Source organism: Haliotis asinina, chromosome 10 (assembly GCF_037392515.1).
Source record: "Haliotis asinina isolate JCU_RB_2024 chromosome 10, JCU_Hal_asi_v2, whole genome shotgun sequence".
Classification (NCBI taxonomy): domain Eukaryota; kingdom Metazoa; phylum Mollusca; class Gastropoda; order Lepetellida; family Haliotidae; genus Haliotis; species Haliotis asinina.
This window is the reverse complement of record NC_090289.1, coordinates 5547504-5574498: the sequence shown is the minus strand read 5'-3', so window position 1 is coordinate 5574498 and position 26995 is coordinate 5547504. Positions and strand designations below refer to the sequence as shown.

Sequence of the window (26995 nt, the reverse complement as noted above, 5' to 3'; positions counted from 1 at the left end):
CTAGATTCATGTTATATTTATTCCAGTTGTTTTTCATTGCATAAATATCTGTTTTTGTTTCAATCCGGAAATAATGGGTAGGCCTAAAGGTTGTAGTTTTTGGCACAGGTAACAGGTTCCTGTTCAGAAGAAGCTTAAGTAACTTATCAGTGAATTGTAATCAGGAAAGTAGTCTGTCACCGTGGAGTAGCCAATCACAGGATGAGAAATCACTCTCGCACATGTGTGTTACCAGTTTTCTCACATTTGTTTCTCACCCATGGATGTGTAAGAAATATTCTTACCATGCTTTGCCATTGACTGATTTTCTGTACCTGAATGTCTGCAGTCTGTCTTGTGCTAGTCGGTTATGTCAAGATGGCTCTTTTGTTTAGTGCCAAACTAAAGATCAGTAGAAATTCATGAAGAATTAGGTACACCCTAGTGTCCTTGGTCATGCCTTGCTTACTGTTCTGTCTGTGTGTTATTCTGACTGAATCTGCTTCATCTCACAAGGTATGTTTTTCTTAAGACAAATAATTTCTTGTCTTTGGAAAAGGTCATTTCAACAGGAAACATGTCTTTTTGAAAACCATTCTTTATTGGTGTGTAAAATGTTGTGCCAAAATTGTTTTTGTTTCAACGGAAATGTTTTCAAAATGCATGTTCAGATTGTTTTTGTTTGAAAAACAGAATTTTGTGAGGTAGAGAGACTTTAGATCACCTATAGTTCTGACAAGTGACATTTGGGCTGAAAACAGGGAGGCATTGTGTGCTCACAACTTTACGCTGACATTCCCCTACTTTCAAGCATACAATAACATTTCTTTGCATTTGGGTAAATAATTTACTTGTAAATGGCTGTTTTACTAAAGGCTTGAGATGTTTTTTTACTTTGTTTGTAAACTCATAAAATCTTGATGTGCTGCCTTTCATATATTTGTATTTTTCTTTTAAATTGAACTGCACATTCTTTACATTCCAAGTTGACAAACATTATTTATTCAATATTTACATATTTTTATGTTTTAAGTGTTTGAGAATTAGCATTCATTCACCAGAAGTTTTATTTGGACCCATATGTTGATGCTTTAAATTCCCTGCAAAATTTCTAGGCATAAAATAACATCCACAAATCAGGCATAAGAAATCCCCAAACTATGGTGCTTCAAATAAGTTGCATACAGTGTGCTAAATAAATTTGAATTGCCAAAATATTAATTGGTTCTTTAAAATATGAATGGTTGGTTTGCTTGTGTGTTGTCTAACACAGCACTCAAATATTCAAGGTGTGTTGGAGTCTGTTTCACGTAATCAAGTGTGAACCATACAGCTCAGTGATTGGAGCGTGATGCTAAGCTATGAACAAAGTCACATAGTGTGAACAACAAACCCTTCAGATGCCCCACATATGACCAGCACATGCTTCTGGCTCCAACAATGACCTAGTATATAGCTTAATTTAATTCTTGCATACTGCATTTAAAGTGGGAAATCTAGCTGCAGATTTATGATGAATGTGAGACTCTCACTTGTGTCCACACTATTGTGTCTACATACAGCTAGCCCACTTCTACAGATTGTCCCATGTATAATTCACGGTTCCAACCGTTGATAAACATGGATGATTGTGTTGTACCTCCCGGTGGATTTGATGCAGGACTGTGTTGACAGAAACATAAATGTCCTTGTTTGGTACATGTTGTATTGTTGACGTCTGTCATGTCATGGTTGGTGGTTTGGCCATGGTTCCTGGTTGTGTCACAGTTGTTGGTTTGGCCATGGTTGGTGGTTTGGTACAGGTTAAACTGTTGCCATCTGTCGTGTCATGGTTGCTGGTTTGGCCATGGTTCCCGGTTGTGTCACAGTTGTTGGTTTGGCCATGGTTGCTGGTTTGATACAGACTGAACTGTTGCCGTCTGTGGTGTCATGGTTGCTGGTGGTGTCACAGTTGTTAGCTTGTCATTTAACATTGTTACTATTTTTGCTTGAGTATACCTACCTCCAGCAAACTCATCCATCGTCATCATGCAGAGTTGTGCCCCTTTGCTGTTGATAAATCCATGGGTTTTAGTGGCATCGCTTGAGTGTAAGTGCAATAGCACTCTTCATTGTAGTTGTCAGCTTCTAGGACTTGCTTCCTTTAAAATAAAAATATTGTCCTCTTGCACTGTAGGCATTTTCAATCCACAATGGTTGTTTACAAAATTGTATTGCCTGTTATTTCAAGAAAAGACCAATTCTGTGAGGTTGAAAATAATTTATTGGTAAAATTTGAAACTAGTAATCATAGTAATATTGAATCAATATGATATTTTTTTTCCCTCTTGCAAAATTCTGTGATTAAACTAAGAAATATGTCATTGAAACATGAATGGTTTAGGTAGGGAGTTTTACATGTATAATGTTTTATGAGGTAAACATCTTAATAGTGATGGGTAAAATGTTGGTTACTTGGGAACATGAGCAGAAATGAGGTGTTTTTGAATGTGGTGATCAGGATAGAATTGTATAGCTTTCTGATGGACTGTGAATGAATGCAAATGGGAACCTGCAAATGAGGGGATTAACTGATGCAGGTAAACTTTTAGCAGTATTAACAATTGTTTATTCGCAGGGCATCAGCCTTATAATCCTGCCATTGTTAAACATTTTCTCATCCAAATATATTTAATCTTCATTAGCCTGACTCCTTCTCCACATTTTTAAGGCTATTTTCAAGAGTACACTGCTTTATTTGACTGCAACAGTAACTCATAAACTCTTGTTTGTTTCATTATTTGCAATGTAAAAGAGATTGCTTTTCAACATTCATGCATGCTGTAGTATTACATTTATGATGACCAATTATTTTTTTTTCAGGCTGAGAGATATAAACTATTGTCTTTGATTCTTGGACCCATTTTAGCTGAAACAATCTTTGACTGTGGTGAACTAAATTTAGTTTTGTTTATAAGTTTGTTATAATTTTAGTTTACCATGTCATGGTAAAAATTATGGAAAGGGTCTCAGTGATGTCTTAACCTTGGAATTTAAGCCACAGAAGAAACGTTCTTTCAAGTGATTGAAGTAAATAAAACACTAATGAAATGCAAGCATAATTGAATTATTATTTTGAACCAGTTGAAAAAAACAAGATTTCACACATAGGCCTGCAAGGCAATGCTTTAATGTAGATTCTGATAGCATTCTAGAACCATCATAGGAAACTGCTTTCTAAATAATTACTCCAGTTATTTCGCTGTTACTATTCATATGATAAGTTCATTCTATATGAGCTTGACTTCCAGATGTGTGTGGTTGTGTTCAGTTCTTGAGGTTCCATGTGTAGGAATCCTAACTGGAACATTGCTGACTGATGTGATTGTCCAATATCCACTTGTGACCTTCCACACTTGAAACACTCTGCAACTTGATATCTAACTCTTTCATAAGTGGGAAGATATCTATATCCCAGCATGAAATATGATAATCACCATTCTTCTAGTTGTATAGTATATGTAATCACATATCAATTCACACAGAACAAGAACTTGTATGAATGATGGGTGAATTATGTCTTGGACACCAGTCAGTAAAAAATAGTAACCCATGACTACCACTGTACATCAACAATGGTTAATCTGATTAATTACCTGTGGGATTAATGTTATTAATGACATTGGCGCCTATGTCCGGTGAAGACTCCATGGAGGAAATTTCAAGGTGACACTTGTGGCTGAAGGCCAGTGATTCACCCTGAGCAAGCTATGAAGTATGGTTATGGTGATAAATGGAGTGTTCTAATGAAATCTGTTTTTTTCTTTCTAATTATTTCTGGGGATAGTGTTGCTAGTGTTATTTCAAGTGGTCATTATGTTGGCTGTTTCATGCAGTGGGGCACTGCTTGTACAACTGCTGATATTAAATTGTCTTAAAAACTGGAGCTCTGAAAGTTTTATGAACTCAAGATTGACCTAAATTTAAGTGATTTTTTTAGCAGAGACACTAGAACCCCTGGCATTTAAGTTATGCCAGGCACAAACATTGATTCTGAAACAGTGCAGTGAAATAAGATCTCTGTGGTTCACAGCGAAATGACCTTCCATTTGGCCAATCAGAGCATCACTTAACAGATTGGGGAAATGAACTGGTTTTCTGATCCTACAATATCTAAAAGGTGCAATACATAAAAAAGGTTTAGGGCTGTACACTGTTTCTATCAAAATCATCACTTCCTTTCTCCCTTCAGTGGTATAAACATTTGAAATAGAAACGATTTGCCACAGTCACAATTTTGATTTGTTAAAATAATAAAAAAAATCATTAATTTTCTTTTGTTCAAAAACTTGACTTCAAATAATCACCTGTTCAAAACTAGCTTCATTTGACCCATAAACTGCAGTTCACAGTAGACTTGTTTTTCATTTTGACCTGTGAGGTGTAATAGCCAATTCTTATTAAGACCCTGTTGTCGTGATGTGTAATCATGCTAGGTAGCCTGAAGATGTGGTTATGTGCCCTTGTTTTCACCTGCTAACCTAACACACTGGAGCATCAGGAAGTGCTGAAGTTCTGTTGAATAAGGTCCAGGGTTAGAATAGGTTCCCAACTGATGATGCGTGTTTGATGTAACTAGAGGACTGGGTGGTCAGTTCAGATGTAATTAGGCCACGATAGGATATGTATCGGAATAATATGGGTGTGATATGATTTGTATCCTGATACAATGCATTTATTTCATGTAGGATATGTATGGGAACAATATGGGTGTGATACGATTTGTATCCTGATGCAATGCATTTATTTGATGTAGGATATGTATCGGTATAATATGGGTGTGATACGATTTGTATCCTGATGCAATGCATTTATTATCCCCCTGGCATGTAATGTGGGTGGATATAGTCGACGCCTTGTCCGTCCGTCCGTCCGTCCGTCCGTAATCGTTTTGTTTCTGGAGCATAACTCAGAAACCATTCAAGATTTTTAGACCAAACTTAAGAGATATAATAATCTCAGTCTATGGTTGTGCCTTTTGCTATTTACTGATTTTTGGCATTTATGTTATTTTTATTTCTCCATGGAACATTTTGGTGTTAGTCTTTTGGTAGGGTGGGCTTTGTTTCCAGAGGAAAAACCGTTCAATATTTTTCTGCAATACTTGGTAGACATATCAGTCAGAAGTTGAAGTGGAGCCTTTTACTATTTACAGGTTTTTGAAATTTCAGATTTTCTTGGTTTCCATGGAAACGTTTTGGACTTAGTCTCAAAACAGAGGGATGGGCTTCATTTCTGGAGCAGAACTCAAAAACCATTCAATATTTTTCTGCAATACTTGGTAGATATATGATTCTGAACCTGTAGTGGTGACTTTTGGTATTTACAGGTTTTTGTGATTTACTATTATCTTGGTCTCCATGGAAACATTTTGGACTTAATCTCAAATGTGAGAAATGTGTTTCGTTTCTGGAGCAGAACTCAAAAACTTCTAAATATCTGTCAGTAAAACCTAGTAGATGTGTGGCAGACCCCAGAGTGTAGCCTTTTGGTATTTATAGGTTTTTGTGACTTATCATTTTCTCGGTTTCCATGGAAACATTTCAGACTTAGTCTCAAAACAGAGGGATGGACTTCGTTTCTGGAGCAGAACTCAAAAACCATTCGATATTTGTCTGCAAAACTTGGTAGATAACCTAAAGTGGTGCCTTTTGCTATGTACAGGATCTTGTGATTTATTGTTTTCTTGGTTTCCATGGAAACATTTCAGACATTTTGGACCTAGTCTGAAAAGTGAGAGGTGTGTTTCATTTCCAGAGCAGAACTCAAAAACTTCTTAATATCTGTTAATAAAACTTGGCAGATAAATTGGCAGACCCCAATGTGGTTCCTTTTGGTTTTTAAAGGTTTCTGGATGTATTATTTTCTTGTTTCACGTAGGATATGTATCGGAATAATACAGGTGTGATATGATTTGTATCCTGATGCAATGCATTTATTTCATGTAGGATATGTATTGGAATAATATGGGTGTGATAAGATTTGTATCCTGATGCAGTGCATTTATTTTATGTAGGATATGTATTTGAATAATATGGGTGTGATACGATTTGTATCCTGATGACCCTTTAATTCCTAGCCAGCCATTAAATACAGGACAATCTGCTTAGACTGGTTCTTGAAAACTCACTGTTATTATACATGGTTTTAAACCAGCAGAATTTGTAATGCATGGTATGCATTGTGACACAAGCTGTAAAACAATGTATTGTTTCATAAGTCATTTATCACTGTATGATACTGTGTTGCCATATGGGACTGTACCTCAGGAAATAGTAAATTACAAGGGTCTTACGGCCCGTCCACCCTTTCAAAACACTGTGTAACAAATAGTATGATATGTTTCTGTCTGACAATATCGTATTGTTGATCTAAGAATCATGAACAGAAATGATGGAGCACCTGCAAACTAAATATCAACGAACGAAGATATAATAGTATCAGGATATGTAGTACTGGTCACTATGACAACAAAACAAACTGGTCTGTCAGTCATGAGGATCTTAATCAAGCCTGAGAAAGTGCTAAAGAGAGGAACTGTTATTAGTGGACTTATTACAATTGATTTATTCCTGCCGTGAGCAACATGACTGTGAGTTATCTGGGTCTGTGCAGTCATGTGGGTGATTACGTTACATTGCCACTGTTCTGATGAGCTGTATGGATTAGACTCATGTTCTTTTATAGAATATAGAATAAAATGTTTATTGGGCTCATAAGGTTCATTTTACACTCTCTAAAATTTTCAAAATTAGTTTAACTAAGTAAAAAATATATCAGGCCCTATCTACTCTTCAAGTCATGACAACAACCTACCAACATATTTTGTACAATTCTTCATTTTTGCATCATATTCCGACTCCTTTTTAAGGTTGTGTGGATAAAATGAGAATGGTACTTATTAGTAGTAATTGATTCTTGTTGAATCTTTGCACAATATATGTCTCTAATTGATAAAGCTGCTGATATAAACTTAATGAAAATTCTTATTTTTCAGGGACAGATTGTATGATCTGTTTGGGCAGATTGAAAAGGAATTTGAAAATCTCTATGCTGCCAATATTGCATGTAAGTGACAGGTTGGGGTAAATTGACAGGTTGTTGAGTCTTGTTTATGTCACATTTCCAATATGAGATGCTGAACCTTCGATACAACCCCAACTTTAACTGGCACTGGGATATTTAGTCTGAAAACAGGACAGCAGCCACTCCTCAGAAAGACTTTTGACTCTAATAGAAAATGGGTTCATCATTTGATGAATGGACATATTTTACTTACGCCATGTAATGATTACTCCCTACCTTTGAAGATCCGAGTTAGAATTGATTTTCAATAATTAATATTTGTTTTAAGAGGCGAGAGCAGTATCTGGTGGTCAGACTCGTTAACTTGGTTGACATGTCATCATTATATCCCAACTGGATACATAGATGCTCATGCTGTTGATCACTGGCTTGTCTGGTCGGGACTTGATTATTTATAGCCTGTCGCTGTATGGATGAAATATTGCTGAGCACAGCATTAAACAACAAAGAAGCGGATGGTTACTTTCTTGTTGTTGATTAGCAATAACTATTCGATACAAACAAACATATGACTGTAGAGTTTGTAATTCAGTTAGGCAGTGAAATGCCTCTTTGCCAGCTTTAAACAGATGTCCAATGTCAATTGCTTGCATAAAGCTGATGTGGTTGCATAATTGCACCCCATCCTCGATATCTCAAGGGTATATGTTCTGATAATTCTCCACTATACCCTGGATGCATCTACGGCTAAGCCCGATAAATCTGTTACCTCCCTTGACTGGATGTTTTTCCAATCAGGTGTATACACTGGGAAGTTGAGCAAGCCAATTACAACACACTTTTGATTTTTAAATTATCTGACTGATTAAACTTGGCAGCACGAACCATGCACAAAATCTCTGAGAGAGGCAGGAGTTCATGCATATATTTAAAAAAGATTTCGGACCTGTGTCTGTATGATTTCTCTTAGTTGCACCTATATGCTAAATGTTGTTGATGCATCTGACGTTTGTCTCTGTGCTGGTCATCATGATGCTCTCGACATCTGGTTTGTTGTTGCTGATTTTCTGCTACAATTGGTTTGACAGTACAAGAGAGAGTGGAATCCCTGAATGAGAGACTTGAAGCATACGCCAGCTCTGATAAGCCAGCAGCAGAGGTCCAAGAAACTGATGGAAGCACTAAACCAAAGAGATGTAAGTTGACGAATCACACTGGCTAATGGTTGTTAATGATTGGCTAATGGCTGTTAGTGATTGGCTAATGGTTGCAACAATGTGGCTAATGGTTAATGCATGGTCAACAAATAGTAGACTATTAGGGTAGGCCAGGGCAGACTAATTATTAAAGTATTCAGCTATCAAAATCGAGGGTAGAAAAGGCCTCAGCAGCCCATGCTTGCCATAAAAGGCGACTATAAGAGGTGACTAACGGGATCGGGTGGTCAGGATTGCTGACTTGGTTGACACATGTTGTTGATTCCTACTTGCACAGATCAATGTTCATGCTGTTGATCACTGGATTGTCCGACCCAGACTCGATTATTTACAGACCACTGCCATATAGCTGGAATATTGCTGAGTGTGGCTTAAAACTAAACTTCCTCACTCACACACTCAAGCTGTAGAACTGAGTTCAATTTCCCACATTGACTAGTATGCTGCTGTAGACATTTGTATGCCTTTCTATTCCGGAAGGTGACAAACTTTGATACCAATAATATTTTGAGATTAAAATTAGAATGATATGCTATTACAGATGTTTCAAATGTCTTGGACAGGTTAGAAACCTGGTAGTGGAGTGTCAGTAGGACAGGACGTTCTAGACTGCTATGTCAAGTATTTCCCAACATATTCAGTATGGGTTTGACAAATGGAAACTACTCTTATTAACATGAATCTCAACTTCACTCATTCATAACCTTGTACCACGTATAAACATGTAAATATCTACTACAGCTGCCAGCCAGATTTCCCAGAAGATCAAGACGACATACAAGGCGTCCACCAGTAAGATTGTCTCCAGCTTCAGAGCACCCTCAGCTGCCTACAACCTGGTGCGTGTCTACAGGGGTCATCGGGACGGAGTATGGGAGGTCAGCGTGTCCAAGTCTGGCCATCAGGTCATAGGGACAGCAAGCGCAGGTGCGTTATTGGCAAGACAGGGTCACATGTGTGATAAATGATAGCAAGTGTAGGTGTTTTATCAAGACAAGTGCAGGCTTGTTATAGGCATAAACCCTGTGCATTTGTGATATGTGATAGCAAGTACAGGTGTGCTATTTGGACAGTAAGTGCATATGTGTTATGGACATAACAGGTGCTTGTGTGATATTGTAAGTTGTTCACTGGTCACAAGGGGGGCATGGGTTGAAGTACCGTCAATGTTTGTTGAGCATGAAGGGTGAGGGGAAGATAAACAAACATTGAGGGTACCTCAACCCATGGTCCCTGAGGGACCAGTGAACAACGTATTTATCTTACTGAACTCCTCAATGTTCATTTTGAACTGTTTGAAGCATGAGTATTGGATCGTAGACTTCAGGAAACCTGTGTGAATCAAACGATTCGTATCTTGCAACTTGCTGTTGTTTGTAAGGTCGCTGCGATGAAATTTCCCTTCTTAATATTCACAGGGACTAGATTTGAACGTTTTGTCAAAATTTATTTTACTGGAATGCGAGGCAAATTTTTTCGTAGCCATCACTAGATATGGTGAACGACACACAAAAAACAGATTTAGAGTTATCTTCTTTCCATCCATTTGCATTTGTTGAACATTGGTAATTTCCATGCATCATGCAATGGTATTCAAGATAACTACCACTGAATGAGTTGTTATTGGCAGTTGGGTGTATTGCAGTACACCTCGCTTGTACATGGGGTGCACTGAAAATAATAGAAAAGCGTTCAGCCAGTCAGACAGCAACATTTATGTGTGATGTAACATACAATAACATGTACAGGTGTGTTATTTGGACAGCAAATGCAGGTTTTGAGTTGACTTGTTTCGCCTTGAAACAATGTCCGAAAATTCCCTCTGTAAGAAAGCTGTTGGAGAATGGAAATTAAAATTTAAAGCACGTAGGAAGTAAACTTGTTACCTTCATATAGTAACCCCGGCACATGTAATAGAAATGTTCAAACAAGTGAAAAAAAAAATCAGCACATTCATTCTCTGGAAACAGTGCTAAACGCAACACACAACAAATTAGGAAAGTAAACTGGAAACAGTGCTAACCGCAACACACAACAAATTAGGAAAGTAAACAATGCTTTACATTCTGTTTATTGTCAGTGTTCACTTCATAACTAAATTGACAATTGCTAACCTATACATACAAATGGTGTTGTTTCCAGACCACCGAGCCCGCATATTCTCAGTGGAGACTGGTCAATGCTTGCTCCAGTATGCCGGTCACCAGGGGTCGGTCAATTCCATCCGCTTCCACCCTAGCCAGGACCTTGTGTTGACAGCGTCGGGAGATGAGACTGCACATATCTGGAGAGCTGTGGTCACGCTGCCCACTCATGCTGAAATAGTGGTATGTGGACATGTAGTTCCCACTCATGCTGAAATAGTGTTGTGTAGACCTGTAGTTTTCCCTCACGCTGAAATAGTGGTGTTTAGACCTGTGGTTTCTCCTCACGCTGAAATAGTGGTATGTAGACGTGTAGTTTCCCCTCACGCTGAAATAGTGGTGAGGAGACGTGTAGTTTCCCCTCACGCTGAGATAGTTGTGTGTAGACCTGTAGTTTCCCCTCACGCTGAAATAATTGTGTGTAGACCTGTAGTTTCTCATCATGCTGAAATAGTGGTGTGTAGACATGCTTTCTTTTGAAGACACAAAAATTTCATGATTTTGGTCACAATGTTAAACTCTGTTTGACCTCGCCCATCTGAAGAGTTGCCTATGAAGATCTTACAGTGGAAGCTGTCTAAGCCGGCACTCATGGGGACTGAAGAAATAATCCACTTTAGACAGTGTGCTTGATTGTAGAACTGATTGTAACTGTATAAGCCACGGATGGGACTGAGATTTTCTGCTGTGTTGACAACTTGCCAGATTTGACAGCTGCCGGTTTTGAGAGCTGCCACTGTAGCTAGGATTGGTCTTCAACAACCTATGCTTGCTATTAGTTATTGCTTGCTTAGATTGATGCCCATGCTGTTGATCACTGGATTGTGTGCTGCAGACCTAATTATTACAGAACACTATGTAGCTGGAATATAGTCGAGTGCAGTGTTTCACAGCAAACAAACAAACAAACACTGGGGAATCGGTAACTTTTAGCATTGCCTCTGTCATGTACCTTAATTGTCGACTTTGTTACTGTTTGTTACAGAAATCCCACTCCTCGGGAGAAGATGAGATTGACGGGTCGGAGAAGGAAGATGTTGGTGATGGTAGGTTATTTACTGGTCTTGGACCACTGCTTTACTATACACTGTCTAGTCAGATTAATGAACATTGTGTCAGGCATCCACTGGCTGATGGCTTGATTCATGTTGTAATAATGATTTCATGTTCTGTCTGCCCCTAGATGGTGCTGATCTGGCACAGGAGAGCAACAAACTCCGCACACCACAGGTGGAGCTCACAGGACACACTGATGTTGTTATTGCTGCTGACTGGATGGTGGGAGGAGCTCAGGTCATCAGTGCATCATGGGATAGGTTGGCCATCTTGTATGATGCGGAGACAGGGGAACAGATCAGCACTCTGTCAGGTAGGGGCTGTCAGCAGGGAGTGGGATACACCTGGATCAGGTAGGGATAGTCCGCATGGATTGGAATACACCTGTGTCAGGTATGGATCTTCAGCATAGATTGGGATACTCCTGTGTCAGGTGTGGTTTATCAACATGGATTGGGATATACTTGAGTCAGGTAGGGTTCATCAGCGTGGATTGGGATACATATGGGCCAGGTAGGGATTGTCAGCATGGACTGGGATACACTTGGGTCAGATATGAATAGTCAGCATGGATTGGGATGCACCTGGGTCAGGTTGGGATTGTCAGCATGGATTGGAATACACCTGGGTCAAGTTGGGGTTGTCAGCATGGATTGGAATACACCTGGGTCAAGTTGGGGTTGTCAGCATGGATTGGGATGCACCTGGGTCAGGTTGGGATTGTCAGCATGGATTGGAATACACCTGGGTGAAGTTGGGATTGTCAGCATGGATTGGGATGCACCTGGGTCAAGTTGGGGTTGTCAGCATGGATTGGAATACACCTGGGTCAAGTTGGGGTTGTCAGCATGGATTGGGATGCACCTGGGTCAAGTTGGGGTTGTCAGCATGGATTGGGATGCACCTGGGTCAAGTTGGGGTTGTCAGCATGGATTGGGATGCACCTGGGTCAGGTTGGGATTGTCAGCATGGATTGGAATACACCTGGGTCAGGTTGGGGTTGTCAGCATGGATTGGAATACACCTGGGTCAAGTTGGGGTTGTCAGCATGGATTGGGATGCACCTGGGTCAAGTTGGGATTGTCAGCATGGATTGGAATACACCTGGGTCAGGTTGGGGTTGTCAGCATGGATTGGGATGCACCTGGGTCAAGTTGGGGTTGTCAGCATGGATTGGGATGCACCTGGGTCAGGTTGGGATTGTCAGCATGGATTGGAATACACCTGGGTCAAGTTGGGATTGTCAGCATGGATTGGGATGCACCTGGGTCAAGTTGGGGTTGTCAGCATGGATTGGGATGCACCTGGGTCAAGTTGGGGTTGTCAGCATGGATTGGGATGCACCTGGGTCAGGTTGGGATTGTCAGCATGGATTGGAATACACCTGGGTCAAGTTGGGATTGTCAGCATGGATTGGAATACACCTTGGTCAAGTTGGGATTGTCAGCATGGATTGGGATGCACCTGGGTCAAGTTGGGGTTGTCAGCATGGATTGGAATACACCTGGGTCAAGTTGGGGTTGTCAGCATGGATTGGGATGCACCTGGGTCAGGTTGGGATTGTCAGCATGGATTGGAATACACCTGGGTGAAGTTGGGATTGTCAGCATGGATTGGGATGCACCTGGGTCAGGTTGGGATTGTCAGCATGGATTGGAATACACCTGGGTCAACTTGGGGTTGTCAGCATGGATTGGGATGCACCTGGGTCAAGTTGGGGTTGTCAGCATGGATTGGAATACACCTGGGTCAAGTTGGGGTTGTCAGCATGGATTGGGATGCCCCTGGGTCAGGTTTTTGATTGTCAGCATGGATTGGAATACACCTGGGTCAAGTTGGGATTGTCAGCATGGATTGGGATGCACCTGGGTCAAGTTGGGGTTGTCAGCATGGATTGGAATACACCTGGGTCAAGTTGGGGTTGTCAGCATGGATTGGAATACACCTGGGTCAAGTTGGGATTGTCAGCATGGATTGGAATACACCTGGGTCAAGTTGGGGTTGTCAGCATGGATTGGAATACACCTGGGTCAAGTTGGGATTGTCAGCATGGATTGGAATACACCTGGGTCAAGTTGGGATTGTCAGCATGGATTGGAATACACCTGGGTCAAGTTGGGATTGTCAGCATGGATTGGAATACACCTGGGTCAGGTTGGGATTGTCAGCATGGATTGGAATACACCTTGGTCAAGTTGGGGTTGTCAGCATGGATTGGAATACACCTGGGTCAAGTTGGGATTGTCAGCATGGATTGGAATACACCTGGGTCAGGTTGGGATTGTCAGCATGGATTGGGATGCACCTGGGTCAAGTTGGGGTTGTCAGCATGGATTGGAATACACCTGGGTCAAGTTGGGATTGTCAGCATGGATTGGAATACACCTGGGTCAAGTTGGGGTTGTCAGCATGGATTGGGATACACCAGTCTCAGGTATGGGTTGTCAGGAAGGAGTGGGATACACCTAGATCAGGTAGTGATTTTAAGCATGGATTGGGATACACTGGGCTCAGGGCATGGGTCATCAGCAGGGAGTGGGGGACACCTGGATAAAGTAGTTATAATCAGCATGGATTGAGGTACACCTGGGTCAGGTATGGGTTGTCAGCATGGATGGGATACACTGGGCTCAGGTGTAGGTTGTCAGCAGGGAGCAGGACACACCTGGAACAGGTAGGGATATCTGCCGCAATCAGCAGTGGTTTAAATCCCAGATTTGTCTCAGTTGCAGTTGTCAGTACCTATGCGCATGGTACGTATATCTGAGAGGTAAATGTTTGATATTCATGACTTTAGGCTCCAGATCATTAATTGTTGCATATCAAAGCTGAAATGACCTCATATTATGATGTTTGTAGTGGTGTAGAGCATTGTTCAAGGCAAGCCAAAGACATTTGTACCAACATACAAATGAGTCTTGTGAGATCTGACTGAGATGTCATTTACCCACACAGCCAAAGGTCCCCGATAATGTTGCTCATGCTATCACCCTCTAGATTGACTGCCCTGATTGCAGCCATCATGATATGATTGGAATATATGCGAGTGTCACATCACAACATTGTCACAGTGACTGATGTTCTGTTGTGATGGCAGGACACATCCAGGAACTGAATGAGGTCCGAGCACACCCAAGCCAGAGACTGGTGGTCACATCATCCAAGGATACCACCTTCCGGCTCTGGGATTTCCGTGACTCTGCCATGCAAGTGAATGTTTTCCAGGGACATACACAGTAAGTCTTAGATTGGAGACTTTTGATGATTGCACAGTTTGTCTGAACTAAATCCTTGGTTCTTGGTTTTGTCAGCAGTAAATCCTTGGTTGCTGGTTTTGTCAGCAGTAAATCCTTGATTGTTGGTTTTGTCAGTGTTAAATCCTTGATTGTTGGTTTTGTCAGTGTTAAATCCTTGATTCTTAATACTGTTAGCACTAAATTGTTGATGATTAGTTTTTGTTAGAGCTGACTCCTTTCTTGTTGTTTTTGTCAGCTTTGATACTATGACTGTTGATTTTGTTGTGTTAAATCCTTGATTGTTTTTTTTTTTTTGTCAGTGCTAAATGCAGCAGCTTTTCTGAAATGCTGTCCAGTACTGTGTTTTAGCCTCTCACTCTCCTTGTAATGTTTGGGATTTTTATGAGTTAATTGTCAACACCTGTATTTATAACCTTGACTTGGATGTATCCAACTGCTGCAGGACACGTTGCGTCAGTATACCCCTAATGATATACTTTTATCTGTCTTAGCTTAAAATGAAATGTCAGATGCATTTATTGTGTATAATATTGGCATGACAAAACCTGCCAGCACTCTGTCCACATAAATGTTCACTGTACCCATGGGGTGTGGGTGGGGAATAGAATGTAAGGTTATGTTGTTTGTTTTCCAGACCAGTCACATCAGCTGTGTTTGCTGGAGGGGACAAAGTGGTGTCTGGCAGTGATGACAGAACGGTCAAAGTTTGGGATCTCCGTAACATGCGCTCTCCACTATCTATCATCAAGACTGACTCCGCCATTAACAAGTATGTAACTAATGGATCATTAGGAGATACAGTCATCCCTCGCAATAACGCGCTTTGCGATAAGCGGATTTGGTGAAACCGCGGGGTAATACGTGGCTCCCATAAAAAGGTTGAACTGCAATCACACCCCTTCACGAAATTGAAAATAGCTCATCAACAAATCTGCTGTTGCGTTCTTATAAATTCTGTAAATTAGTGAAATTCAGTGTGGATGGCAACTGACAGTGTTTATTGTACATATCCATTGTGTTTCAGATGCTCAAAACATGCAGGGTTTTCTCAATAATAATCATACCAACATTCTAGTAGTAACTCATGAAAGACAAGACATGCTATCAGTCGAGTTACGACGAGTACTTACAGTGTTTCCTGTGATGCAACACACCGCGCTTTAACGCTGTAAGACACAGTCATCCCAGAACGTATGGTGTCAGAAACCACATTTTATTTGATTTAATTCAACCCCAATTTTATTTATTAAAACTGTTGACAGAAACAACTGAAACACAGTAAGAGAATGGCATTACCTCATTCCATACGTGTACAACTTCCGCTTACCTCATTCGTGAGGGTACATTTTTCGCGCCTACCCTGATAGCACCAATTTCACATTATTCTTAGCAGTCACCAACAGATTACATCTTGTAATCCATGGATTCCGAGACCCGCGTTATTGACTCATTGAAGTCAGTTTCAACAATTAAATGGGCAAAATTTTGGTTTTTTTACAGTCGAAGTTGCAAGTATCGCGGGAAGTCAGCAGTGACTTGTCAAACTGTCTCCTACGTAAATTGTATCCAGACATGTAACAGCCTGTGTTTATTGTTATGTTAAATATGTTTGCAGAAAACTCACATTACATACTAGCCAGATAGCAATGTAAATAATCTGTCACAATAACAGCTTAATATGTAAAATATTCTGATAATGGAATAGAAGTTCTTTGATGTAATATTATCGGATCGTTTTTACCTGTATCACTGGTACACTGGACCAAAACATCTGTGCACAGCTGATCGCTATTTCTGGCTTAGTTGAATAAATGCAAAGACGTACATTCACGTGAATATACGTCTTTGATAACAGGTAGCATAACTGGTACAACAATCAAGTTATCATGTCTAGTGATTTTTTATTGTAAGTTTCCCGTACATATATATTTTCATTTCAAAGTTTGTTTATTTTCAGCTTCAATGATACAATATATTTTTGACTGGACACAATTCACGAAATAGCAGTTTTGTTATGTCTTACTCGGCCTTTGTTCCACATTATGTAATAGGTACTATAACGCAGATGTCTAATAACGCGTGAGGTCATCCGTGGGCCCCAAGACCCACATTATGGCGAGGGATGACTGTATGTGACAGACTGACTGACATTAACAGGTATGTGATGGACTGACTTGGCTGTTTACAAGTATATGACAGACTGACTGATACTATCAAGCATGCAACAGATTGATGGAATAAGGAAATTGGACAATCTGCCACATAAGAAAAAGAAATTGAAAAGAAGTTTTGATCACTTATGTATCAGAATCATTTGCATTAGAATGTTTTAAAATATACATCTAAACATTAATTAAGCACCACCCTCTTTTTCAGAAAAGTTCAACATTCAAATCATGACAAGTCCTGTATGACTCAATGTAAAAGAGGAATGATTTTGCTGAAGGGATGTCCTGCACTATCACTGCACAAATAATGAAGCTGATGATTATCATTGATACCAATTTATTGGAGTTATGTCAATAAATGTCAAAAGGACCATTTCACTTAGTCTGAAAAGTATCATTGTCCAGTCCATACTAGTGTCTGCAATGTCAAATGTTCAACTTGAATGTGCTTGTGGTCATCAGGGCTATCCGTGGAAACTGTTTAGTCAGTGTCAGGGGTATCCACCTCTCATACGAATCACATTTTCAACACGCCTTCTGCTTGAAATGTGACGTCTGATCCTAATCATCAGGAGTCTCTGCCACTTCTCGTGAAGAGCCTGTTGTAGTTCATCCACATTCTGCACAGGAGGATCTCTGGCCCTCACTTGGCGCCTAAGATAATCCCATAAATGTTCTATGGGAATAGGATCCAGGGTTTTTGCAGGTCATGGAATAGTGTCAATAACACTGATCCTCAAATGATCAACTACTGCTCCGGCATGATAAGGACTGGCATTATCATCCATGAATAGGGGATGACTGGCAAGTGTGTGATTGTCAAAATGGGGTATTATGGCACCATCCAAGATGTGACGTTGATAATGGTGGCCGTTTAACATTCCCAGTATTGTGATTAGGTCCAGCTTGCAGTCATGGGACACACAACCCCACACTATCACTGAGCCACCACCAAAGGGGACTGTTGGTTCAATCATTTCTGGGTTATAAGCTTCATGGCCAGTGCCTGACATGACTGCGGCTGTCAGTGGCATGCAGAAGGTAACGACTTTCGTGAGACCAGTGGACCCTGTGCCAGTATCTGAGATTGTGGTTTTGCTTTAACCTGCACCATGCCAGGCATTCTTGCATGTGTCTCTCTCTGAGAAATGGACGGTTGACTGGTCTACATGCACACTATCCTGCAGCTCTTAACCTCTTTTGGACAGTATTCATGGACAGTGTGATGCCCACATGCCATTGTCTACGGAGGTCTTTAGCATGGGTCACTGGTTTTTCTTGGACGTCTTCAGTTTGCACGCGTTGCGTACCAATTGGCTAACAGTATATAATTAATGGTGTGATTGAGATCCAAACTGATATGACATGATAACCCAGTGTCATGCATGCCAATGTGTATTGAGCATGTGTATCTTCTGTCTTAGACATTTGATGTCTGCGATATGTGGGATGTACAGACAATACAGGCATATAGCATGTAAGGTGGTGCTTAATTAACGTTTACCTGTATACTTTCAATCCCTGGTGCCTGATTACCAATCTGAAATATTTACCAATAGGTTATTTATTTCCAGGAAATGAGATTCTGAGTGTGTATTTATTTCAGGCTGGCTGTGTCCCAAGCCCAGAACATCATCGCCATCCCTCATGATAACAGACACATTCGACTGTTTGACATCAGCGGTGTTCGCGTTGGACGCCTCCCTCGCAGCAACAGGCAAGGTCACTCACGCATGGTGTGCTCTGTGACCTTCGCAGATGACAACCAGACGTGCAATCTGTTTTCCTGTGGCTTCGACAGACAGGTGTTTGGGTGGCACATCAACTGTCAGACCAAGGAGTAGTCTCCCCTGTGTCATGGCCTGCATGCTCTGTGTACACTCTGCATCCTTCGTGGACTTATCATGATAGATACTGAACAGAAATGGGAATTTAAGGAGGCCCAAAGTTGTATTCTCAGAATTACATCCTACATGGCTAGTGAATACCCTAACATGACAACAGAGATAGCTGCCAAGCAGATCTATTGTAAATATTATCCCTTGCATTGGCATTGTTTGAATTTTGCACAGTCAACATTTTTTAGAATGTGATTCTGTAAAGAATAATATATCATAGAGACTGAACTAAGAATTGAAAATATAAGTGAGATCAATTTACAATTACTGTTGTGTACATTTTGTTAATTGGGGCTACATAATGATTTATTTGGCTCTATGCATATTGTTCTATGCATGTTCTATTGAATTATTATACCAACCATAGTAAAACCAGAAACTACAATGGAGAGATAATGTTAGTTTGCTAAATGGCACTCTTTACACCGTATTTTGATTTTTTTCTGAATATGTTCTTTTACCCCATGAGTTAGGGTTGGTGTAATTTAATCAAAGTTGGATATTTTACTCCAGTCCATTACCTTTCATCTCAAAAACCCTCAATAGGCTCTCATCAGACTCAGTCAAGCAGAAGTCAACTTTCTCAAATCTGATTTTTTATCACCTCTGTTCTTGATTTGGTATGTTTGGTCAAGGCTAAAGAAAACCTGCACAGACCACAGATATTCCCACTTTGAGCCAAAGCAACCACATGAAACTGTGCAGCACATGAAGACAGCATGAGGGGCATTCTGTAAAAGTTGAGAGATCACATGGTGTTTGGATGACATCTTCTTTAATGTAGTTTTATAGCTGCACTCCTGTACGATGTTACAAAAGTGTATGATGGAAATTGTTGCATATAAATTGTGGCACAATGTAGTGCAGACCTGCACCTTTTGTTTCATTGTCAAAATACAGAATTCTGAAAGTTAATTAGTTGGCTGACAGAGAAATTATGGCCAGAGTGCTGATTGGATAATTAATACGGTCATCTGATGTATCTGATGTGGGGTTCCTTGACTTTCAGATAGAGGTTGAATCTGAGTGTAAGGTCTGAATTTATCAAGGTCTCAACCCAAATTCAGATGTTTTGTGTTGAAATCCTTAATAGTGTAACCAGCCTAATATTTTAGCCTGTAACATATTTAAAATGGTGGGGTCTCTTCGTGGTTGATTGGTATTGGGAATGACAATGTTGGGTTGAGGAAGATTGAGTATTGTGTATGATGGTTGAGAAAGTGCTTCTCTTACCTCATCACTTGGCCAAGTCAAACAGTTTGTACACATTGTTAACAAACATACTATGATGTTGGTGTTTGTGTTTGGTAGGTTTTGTAGTTTGTTTACATTCTTAAGGTGTTTGTTGTTTCTCCAGTTACGTCTGTGTTTATATGTCAGTTCTGCATGTTACACTCAGTTGACGGTTCAGCCATTTTACCTTTCATTTTGTAAATTAATAAGTGCTAATATTTATTGTTTATTTTTAGCTTGAATTTATAGGTCAGTTAGTTCCTAAGTCTTATGAATATTTATTATGGAAATAGTACAGGGTTGTTTTACACTGACTCATTGCTTGTTCTTCTAAGTAGTGTCCTGTCATAGTATATAGTTGTTACAGGGGTGGATTCATGAAAACGTTCACACTACTGGTAACAAGACTACTTGTCTTGAAGACAATAACAGGTCTAAAGTACTCAGTACCCTGACATGTCAAGAGGGTCTTTAACAAGTAGGATAGATCCTTTGTGAACTGTTCCTGCCAAAGGTCACACTTTGATTTTGAAATAGGTATGTTGGCTGGCTTGTTTGTCTGTTAATTAATGCCACAATCAGAATAATTGTGTCTGTGCCAGACAGTCCAGTGATCATCACAAGCATTGTTCTACGCTGTTGGGATACAATGACATATGAGAACAAAGTCAGCAAGCCTGCCAACCCATGAGTCATCTGTTACGACAAGTGTCAGTTACTTAAGACCAATTCTTACCTGGATCTTCATGGGTTTGGAAATAGGTACAGTTTCACAAACCTGTTCTTTACAGTGATACAACTGCAGCAGCACATTCATACTGCCTCACCTTGTGATTGTAGAGTTGACTAAATGAACTGAAGTATGTCAAGTGATTGCAGTCTAGATATTCCACATGGTGAGTGATACTAGAAGTCACGAGACCGTATCCTACACTCATTGAATGAAGACTTAAGTCAACAGGAAAATCAAGTATATATATCTGAAATCATGCAAATCCATTGTTTCTCTGAAAGTAAGACTTTATGATGTTTAAAATTGCACCTGAAGATATTTTTTGTATGTATGAGCATATGTACTTACTAGCCACAGAAACCCTCTGCTGTTTCTGCAAGCCACGATCCGAGGTACCAGCAGTTGAATTAGCCCCTGTGATTAAAGAGGATTGTCAGTGATCTATTTCTGTACTTCAGAATAAAATCTTGGTGTCCAATACTCTTTCTTCAGTTCCGGATATCAGTCACTCAGTATCATGACTTACAAATGTACATCTTTATATTTCTCATATGAAATACTCAGGGTTTAGGAACAAAAATCTTTGTAAATATTTATCTTGGAAATACTCATATGGTTTTTTTTTTCAGTCTCTACCAGTATGTTCCATTATGGGCCCTGTGTCAGAGAGTGATTGCAGCATTAGGACTTATGTTTAGAAGTGTCACGTGTTGTACTTCTCTTTGTGAAACAGGCCCCATGTTAGTAGGGCTGAAACGGTATGAATACACTAAAACATGTTGTTTTCAGATTAGTACACCAAAATACACCTTGAAAGTATGGTTGAGTTTACGTCCTGAAACTATCATCTTGCTCACCTTATGCACATTACTTTCGGAATGTCATGACAAATGTTTCGTGGAATTTGATACAAAATGACATCTTTGTGGAGCTACCGTTTCTGACATTTCTGAGTTGCTATATTCAACAACTCATGCTAATTCGATTGGATGATCATGTAAAGGCCCTTTCGTTTGGTTCCCAATTTCATGAAGATATATCTTCTCAGAAGTTGAACCATACCGACAGTGCCTTTTGACGAAAACATTAATCCTATCAAATTTAATTGTTAATGAACTGAACCAAGGGCTGTGTACCGTGATACATACTCAACCGTTGTATGGCGTACCATTGCACCCCTACATGTTAGTAACAGTTGGTGTGTAGTGACCGTACTTCCCACTTCAAACATGGAGGTTACTCATTAAATGATTATCTCGGCAGTGTAGTGTGTGTTTCTTCCTTCAGTCACTAGTCATACAGACACATTTATTTCTACACAGGTGTAGTCAGCTCTCCGAGAAGTGCTTGTTAAGGTATATATTTTTATTAGTCATCCGGTGTACAGATTGGTCTCACAGTGGCTGTACTGTTAGGATCTAGTTCATGGGCACTACAGAGTACAGGGGGTCCTTTCACAAAGCAACTTTTGCTAAGGTTAACTTTGGCTACCAATGTCGCATTGCACTAAGGTTGGTTAAATTTAGTGTGTTGTGAACGGAGGCCCCAATCATTAATCCAGAAATCTGTATATGCAGTGGAGCGTAATATCCAGAATTATCAGGTTTCACTGTATATATGCATAGAGTTGCGATTCAGACCTCAGCCACAGAGTATTAAAAGTTATCTCCCTTACACTGCCTGAACTGATGTTTTGACTACAGCACCCTCACATCCTCAGTTAGGTGTTGAGTGCAAATGAATTCAAGTTTCCAATGAAACAACTGCTTCAGTGAAAATATATTGGGGACCACTATGACTAACAGTTGCAGAATTGGTTGGGATAAATTGTTTGTGATGTGAATTTCATAATTAATAATGTCAAAAAGTTGCATGTGTATATCCAAAGCTTTATCAGATAAGGGCAGATAAAAAGTGTGCAACATACGGAAGGAAATAATTTAGAAAACGTAGCAGATACGAACCACAGTAATGGTATGTAGTCTTAGACTCGTTAACTGATGTATTTATATGTAAAATACTGTTTTATTGTTCAATGACCTGTTTACACAAAAGCAGCAATGTTGTTTATGAAAATGACACACAAGATCACTCCATTAATTTCCATTCAGTAAATATACTCTTAGTTTTTCCAGTACTCCTACATTAAAACAATTAGGAGTACATATTCCTGAAACATTATCTGGAGCCCTATTGTATGACATAGTATGAGGTTCTTAACAATGTGTTGGTGAATCAGTATGTACAATTGAAGGGGAGACAACTTGGCTTAACAAGAGAAATAACTTGCATTACATTTTGAAATCAGGAATGACTATTGCTCCAATAATGCTGATACTCAGTTTTTATTAAAACATTTTAGGTCCTTGGTCTTGTTACATCCAAGATGACTGAATTATTGTGTTGTATGATTTTCTTTGCTTATGCAGTGTTCCTACTGACTACATGTGTTCCTAGTTTGTCCATGTTCTGTAGTTGACTGACATCCTTGTCCTACTAATGTAACTGTACAGGTGTGCTGGTGTTGGCACAGAAACAGTTTTAGAATACAGAGAGTTGTGATTTGTCCTGAAATATCCATTTTCTGATCTCAGATTGTTGAGTGATTTGATAGCAATATTACAGTGGTAGATGATGGAATCATGTACAGTTTGTCTTGTTGGGAATAAATACATTTGTTTCCTTGGAAATACAGTAGTATATTGTTTGATTGTCAGATCAGTGGATGAAACATGTCAATAGAATAACAATATTGACAGGCTCTGCAAACAGTTAGGACTTTTAATGATCAGTCATTGAATAAATATAAATATTCACCTGGACAAATGTCAATGATGCCTTATTTCATATTTCTTTTAATTGTTTTAGTAATATTTTGATGAAACACAGATATTTCTGTTTTCAAAGTGATGTGGAACAACTGGAATTGAATATACCTGCACCAAGATAATGGTTGTCTGACTTGATTTTGATTCCCGACATGGGAACAATGTTTTAAGCCCATTTATTGTGTCCTCAGCTGTGATATTGCTGGAATGTTGCTGAAAGTGTCAGTCATGAGTTTTGGTACCACCTTGCCAGACATTAGTGGCACCTTATCCGATTGACGGTATTTGAAATTTTTTCAAATTTACGTCTGAGAAAAGTCACCTTTTGGCTGCTGTTTACTGTATACATTTAACACAATAATAAAAGATCAATAATGACCTGTGTTCATCCAGCAGATAATAATTGTCCAACTTACACAGAAACAAAATGTCTGAACATTAACTGCAAGGTGTAGACATGAATTGAAGTGGATGCAAGACCAAGGAACAAGTCTCCATTTCATGTTGAACTGGTGTTTCTGGTCTGGTGCCTGTATCCAGTCTGTGTCTAGACAGGATACTGTCTCCTGGCATTGGTGAGCAGCAAACAGTCTGACGTAAAGCACTTAACACTGAAGACATTTATCATTCAACTTCATCCACAATTTTCCACAACAAATCTGTTGCTGTCAGTGATGTCAGAATTTTATTAGTGATGCTTTTATTTTGGTAAATTTGCTTGGCTTTACAGATGCTGCATGTTTGTTTTGAAGACTTGATCTGCAGCCATATGTACTGACCTTGCAGTCAAATGTGACTTTGCAGCATGTGGCAAGAGGTCAGTCAGTTCGACACCCTGATACTGATATGTTAGATGAGTCTGACATGGAAGGGACATTTGTTTAGAGACTATGAAAATGTAAGTCAGTCTGCGTTATTTGAATGTTTGAACATGTGCTAAGCATTATTATTGTCAAATTGGGTTTGTTGGCCATTTGCCAACTAAGGACAGAAAGAAGAGTGTTGCTCTTCCTCTGTTCTCAACATGCAATTGATGTTTTGTACCCGCAGTCTTCCTTATGATGCTTTTCTAGCAGGTTCTGTAGAATAATAGGGTGTAAAGTTATCTTTTCCACATGTTTTCTCCATTTTGTTGTAATTTGTAGTATAAAGTTCTGCACCTTGGGTTCAAGCATCTGATTATCCTGTTTTCTTAACTGATGATTTTTATTATCTTTGATTTGTCTCCCTATGTGATCTTAAATACTGATGGAATACCCACTACCCCAATACCCAGATCATCCCTTCATCACTAGATATCACTGTCTTGAACGTATGGAAATCAACAAGATTAGGCTTCCAGCTCTTCTAGATCTGGAGAAGATCTTACTTTTAAGTCAAAGGTAACCTCCTGTTGGCCATATTGAAATTCCAATAGTGATGGAATCTGTAGAATGTTTATGGATGATATTGGGCAACATTGCAACGAGCCTTCTTTGTTCCAAGTTCTGGGCCCAATTTCTCAAAACAAACTTAAGTTCATATTCAAATTTTGCTCACATTCCGGACTGAGATTTGTCAGATAATTTGAAACAGCTGAATTTTAAACTCAACTCACATCCCCTAGGGCCCTTCCATATAGTTGATAGAACAAATCATGTGACAGTCAGTTGACGTTTTTATCCCCCCGGCATGTAATGCGGGGGGAGATAGTCAACGCCTCGTCTGTCCGTCCGTAATCATTTTGTTTCTGGAGCATAACTCAGAAACCGTTCAATATTTTTAGACCAAACTTGATAGATATAATAATCTCAACCTATAGTTGTGCCTTTTGCTATTTACAGATTTTTGGCATTTTTATTTTTGCTGTTTTTCCATGGAACATTTTGGTGTTAGTCTAATGGTGGGGTGGGCTTCGTTTCCGGAGCATAACTCAAAAACCATTCAATATTTTTCTGCAAAACTTATTACATTGTACATACATCAGTCAGAACCTAAAGTGGTGCCTTTTGGTACTTACATGTTTTTGTGATATATTATTTTCTCGGTTTCCATGGAAACGTTTTGGACTTGGTCTCAAATTTGAGAGATGGGCTTCGTTGGGCACAACTCAAAAACCGTTCAATATTTTTCTGCAAAACTTGGTAGATATATCAATTGCAACCTAAAGTGGTGCCTTCTGCTAGTTATAGGATTTTGTGATTTCCTAGTTTCTCAGTTTCCATGGCAATGTTTCAGACTTAGACTCAAAAGTGAGAGGTGTGTTTCGTTACTGGAGCAGAACTCATAAACTTTTTAATATTTGTAAGTGAAACTTGGTAGATATGTGTGGCAGACCCCAAAGTGGTGCCTTTTTGGTATTCACAGGTTTTTGTGATTAATTATTGTTTCAGTTCCATGAACACGTTGCAGACTTTGTTTCTGGAGCAGCACAACTTGAAAACCATTTCATATCTTTCAAAAGATCTTGGCACATACATGAGACAGATCTTGAAATGGTGACTTTTTCTGATTACAGATACATGGCATTTATATTTTTCATGAATTCCATGGAAACAATTCAGACATGGTCTAAAAACACAATAAGTAACTGTCAGCTGATTTGTCCTTTCAAATATGTGGGGGCTGGGGCGGGGGGGATATGTCATCTTGTGATGACTCATGCTTTTGACCAAATTTGAATCATTTTCATGGAAATAATGAAAAAAAAAATGCTAAAGGCACCACTTAAAGATATGCCTCATATATCTGCTAAGTTCTGTTGAAAGATATCAAAATGGTTTTTGAGTTATGCTTCGAAAAACAGAGTCCATCCCTCCCTTTTGAGACTACATTTCCATGGAAATTTATTATTTATAAATCGCAAAAGCTTATAAATTGCAAAAGGCACCACTTCAGGTTCTGACTGATATATCTACCGAGTTTTGCAGAAAAATATTGAATGGTTTTTGAGTTGTGCTCCGGAAGTGAAACCCACCCCTCCCATTAGACCAAATTTCCATGGAAACCAAGAAAAATAAAAATGCTAATGTAAACAGCAGAAGGCACAACCTTAGCTTCAGTTTGCAATGTCTGCCAGTTTTGGTCTAAAAATATTGAACGGTTTTTGAGTTCTGCTCCGGAAACAAAATGATTATGGACAGACAGACAGAGACAATGACTATACCCCCACCTCCCATTATATGCCAAGGGGATTAAAAACTCAAACAACTTAAGTAAACTATCCATCAAACCAAGTTTAATATCAATTTCAGTTCTTTCTGGAAAATGCATTTTTCTAATTTGAGTAAAAGCCCAAAACTTATAAGTCTTAAATCAGACTAAAGTTTGTTTAAAGAAATCAGGGCCTGATTGTTCACACAACTTTGATACACTGCTTATCATGTAATGACTGCTTGATATCTTGCGAGCATTGCTATCTGACTTAAAACAGTCTAA

General features: G+C 39.4%; 1 protein-coding gene across 3 annotated transcripts in view; it reads left to right on the top strand.

Annotated features, from left to right (window-relative positions):
• Positions 1-23825, top strand: part of LOC137298402 (WD repeat-containing protein 37-like) — a 34135-nt gene extending 10310 nt beyond the window's left edge. For all 3 annotated transcript variants that reach the window (XM_067830661.1, XM_067830663.1, XM_067830662.1), the window contains 9 exons: positions 7016-7086; positions 8133-8240; positions 9003-9188; positions 10404-10588; positions 11391-11451; positions 11589-11774; positions 14559-14697; positions 15353-15487; positions 18493-23825. In XM_067830661.1, the coding sequence (XP_067686762.1) occupies positions 7016-7086; positions 8133-8240; positions 9003-9188; positions 10404-10588; positions 11391-11451; positions 11589-11774; positions 14559-14697; positions 15353-15487; positions 18493-18730 (1309 nt within the window). In that variant the 3' untranslated portion in view covers positions 18731-23825. The remainder of the gene's footprint in view (positions 1-7015; positions 7087-8132; positions 8241-9002; positions 9189-10403; positions 10589-11390; positions 11452-11588; positions 11775-14558; positions 14698-15352; positions 15488-18492) is intronic.
• Positions 23826-26995: the final 3170 nt, after the last annotated feature.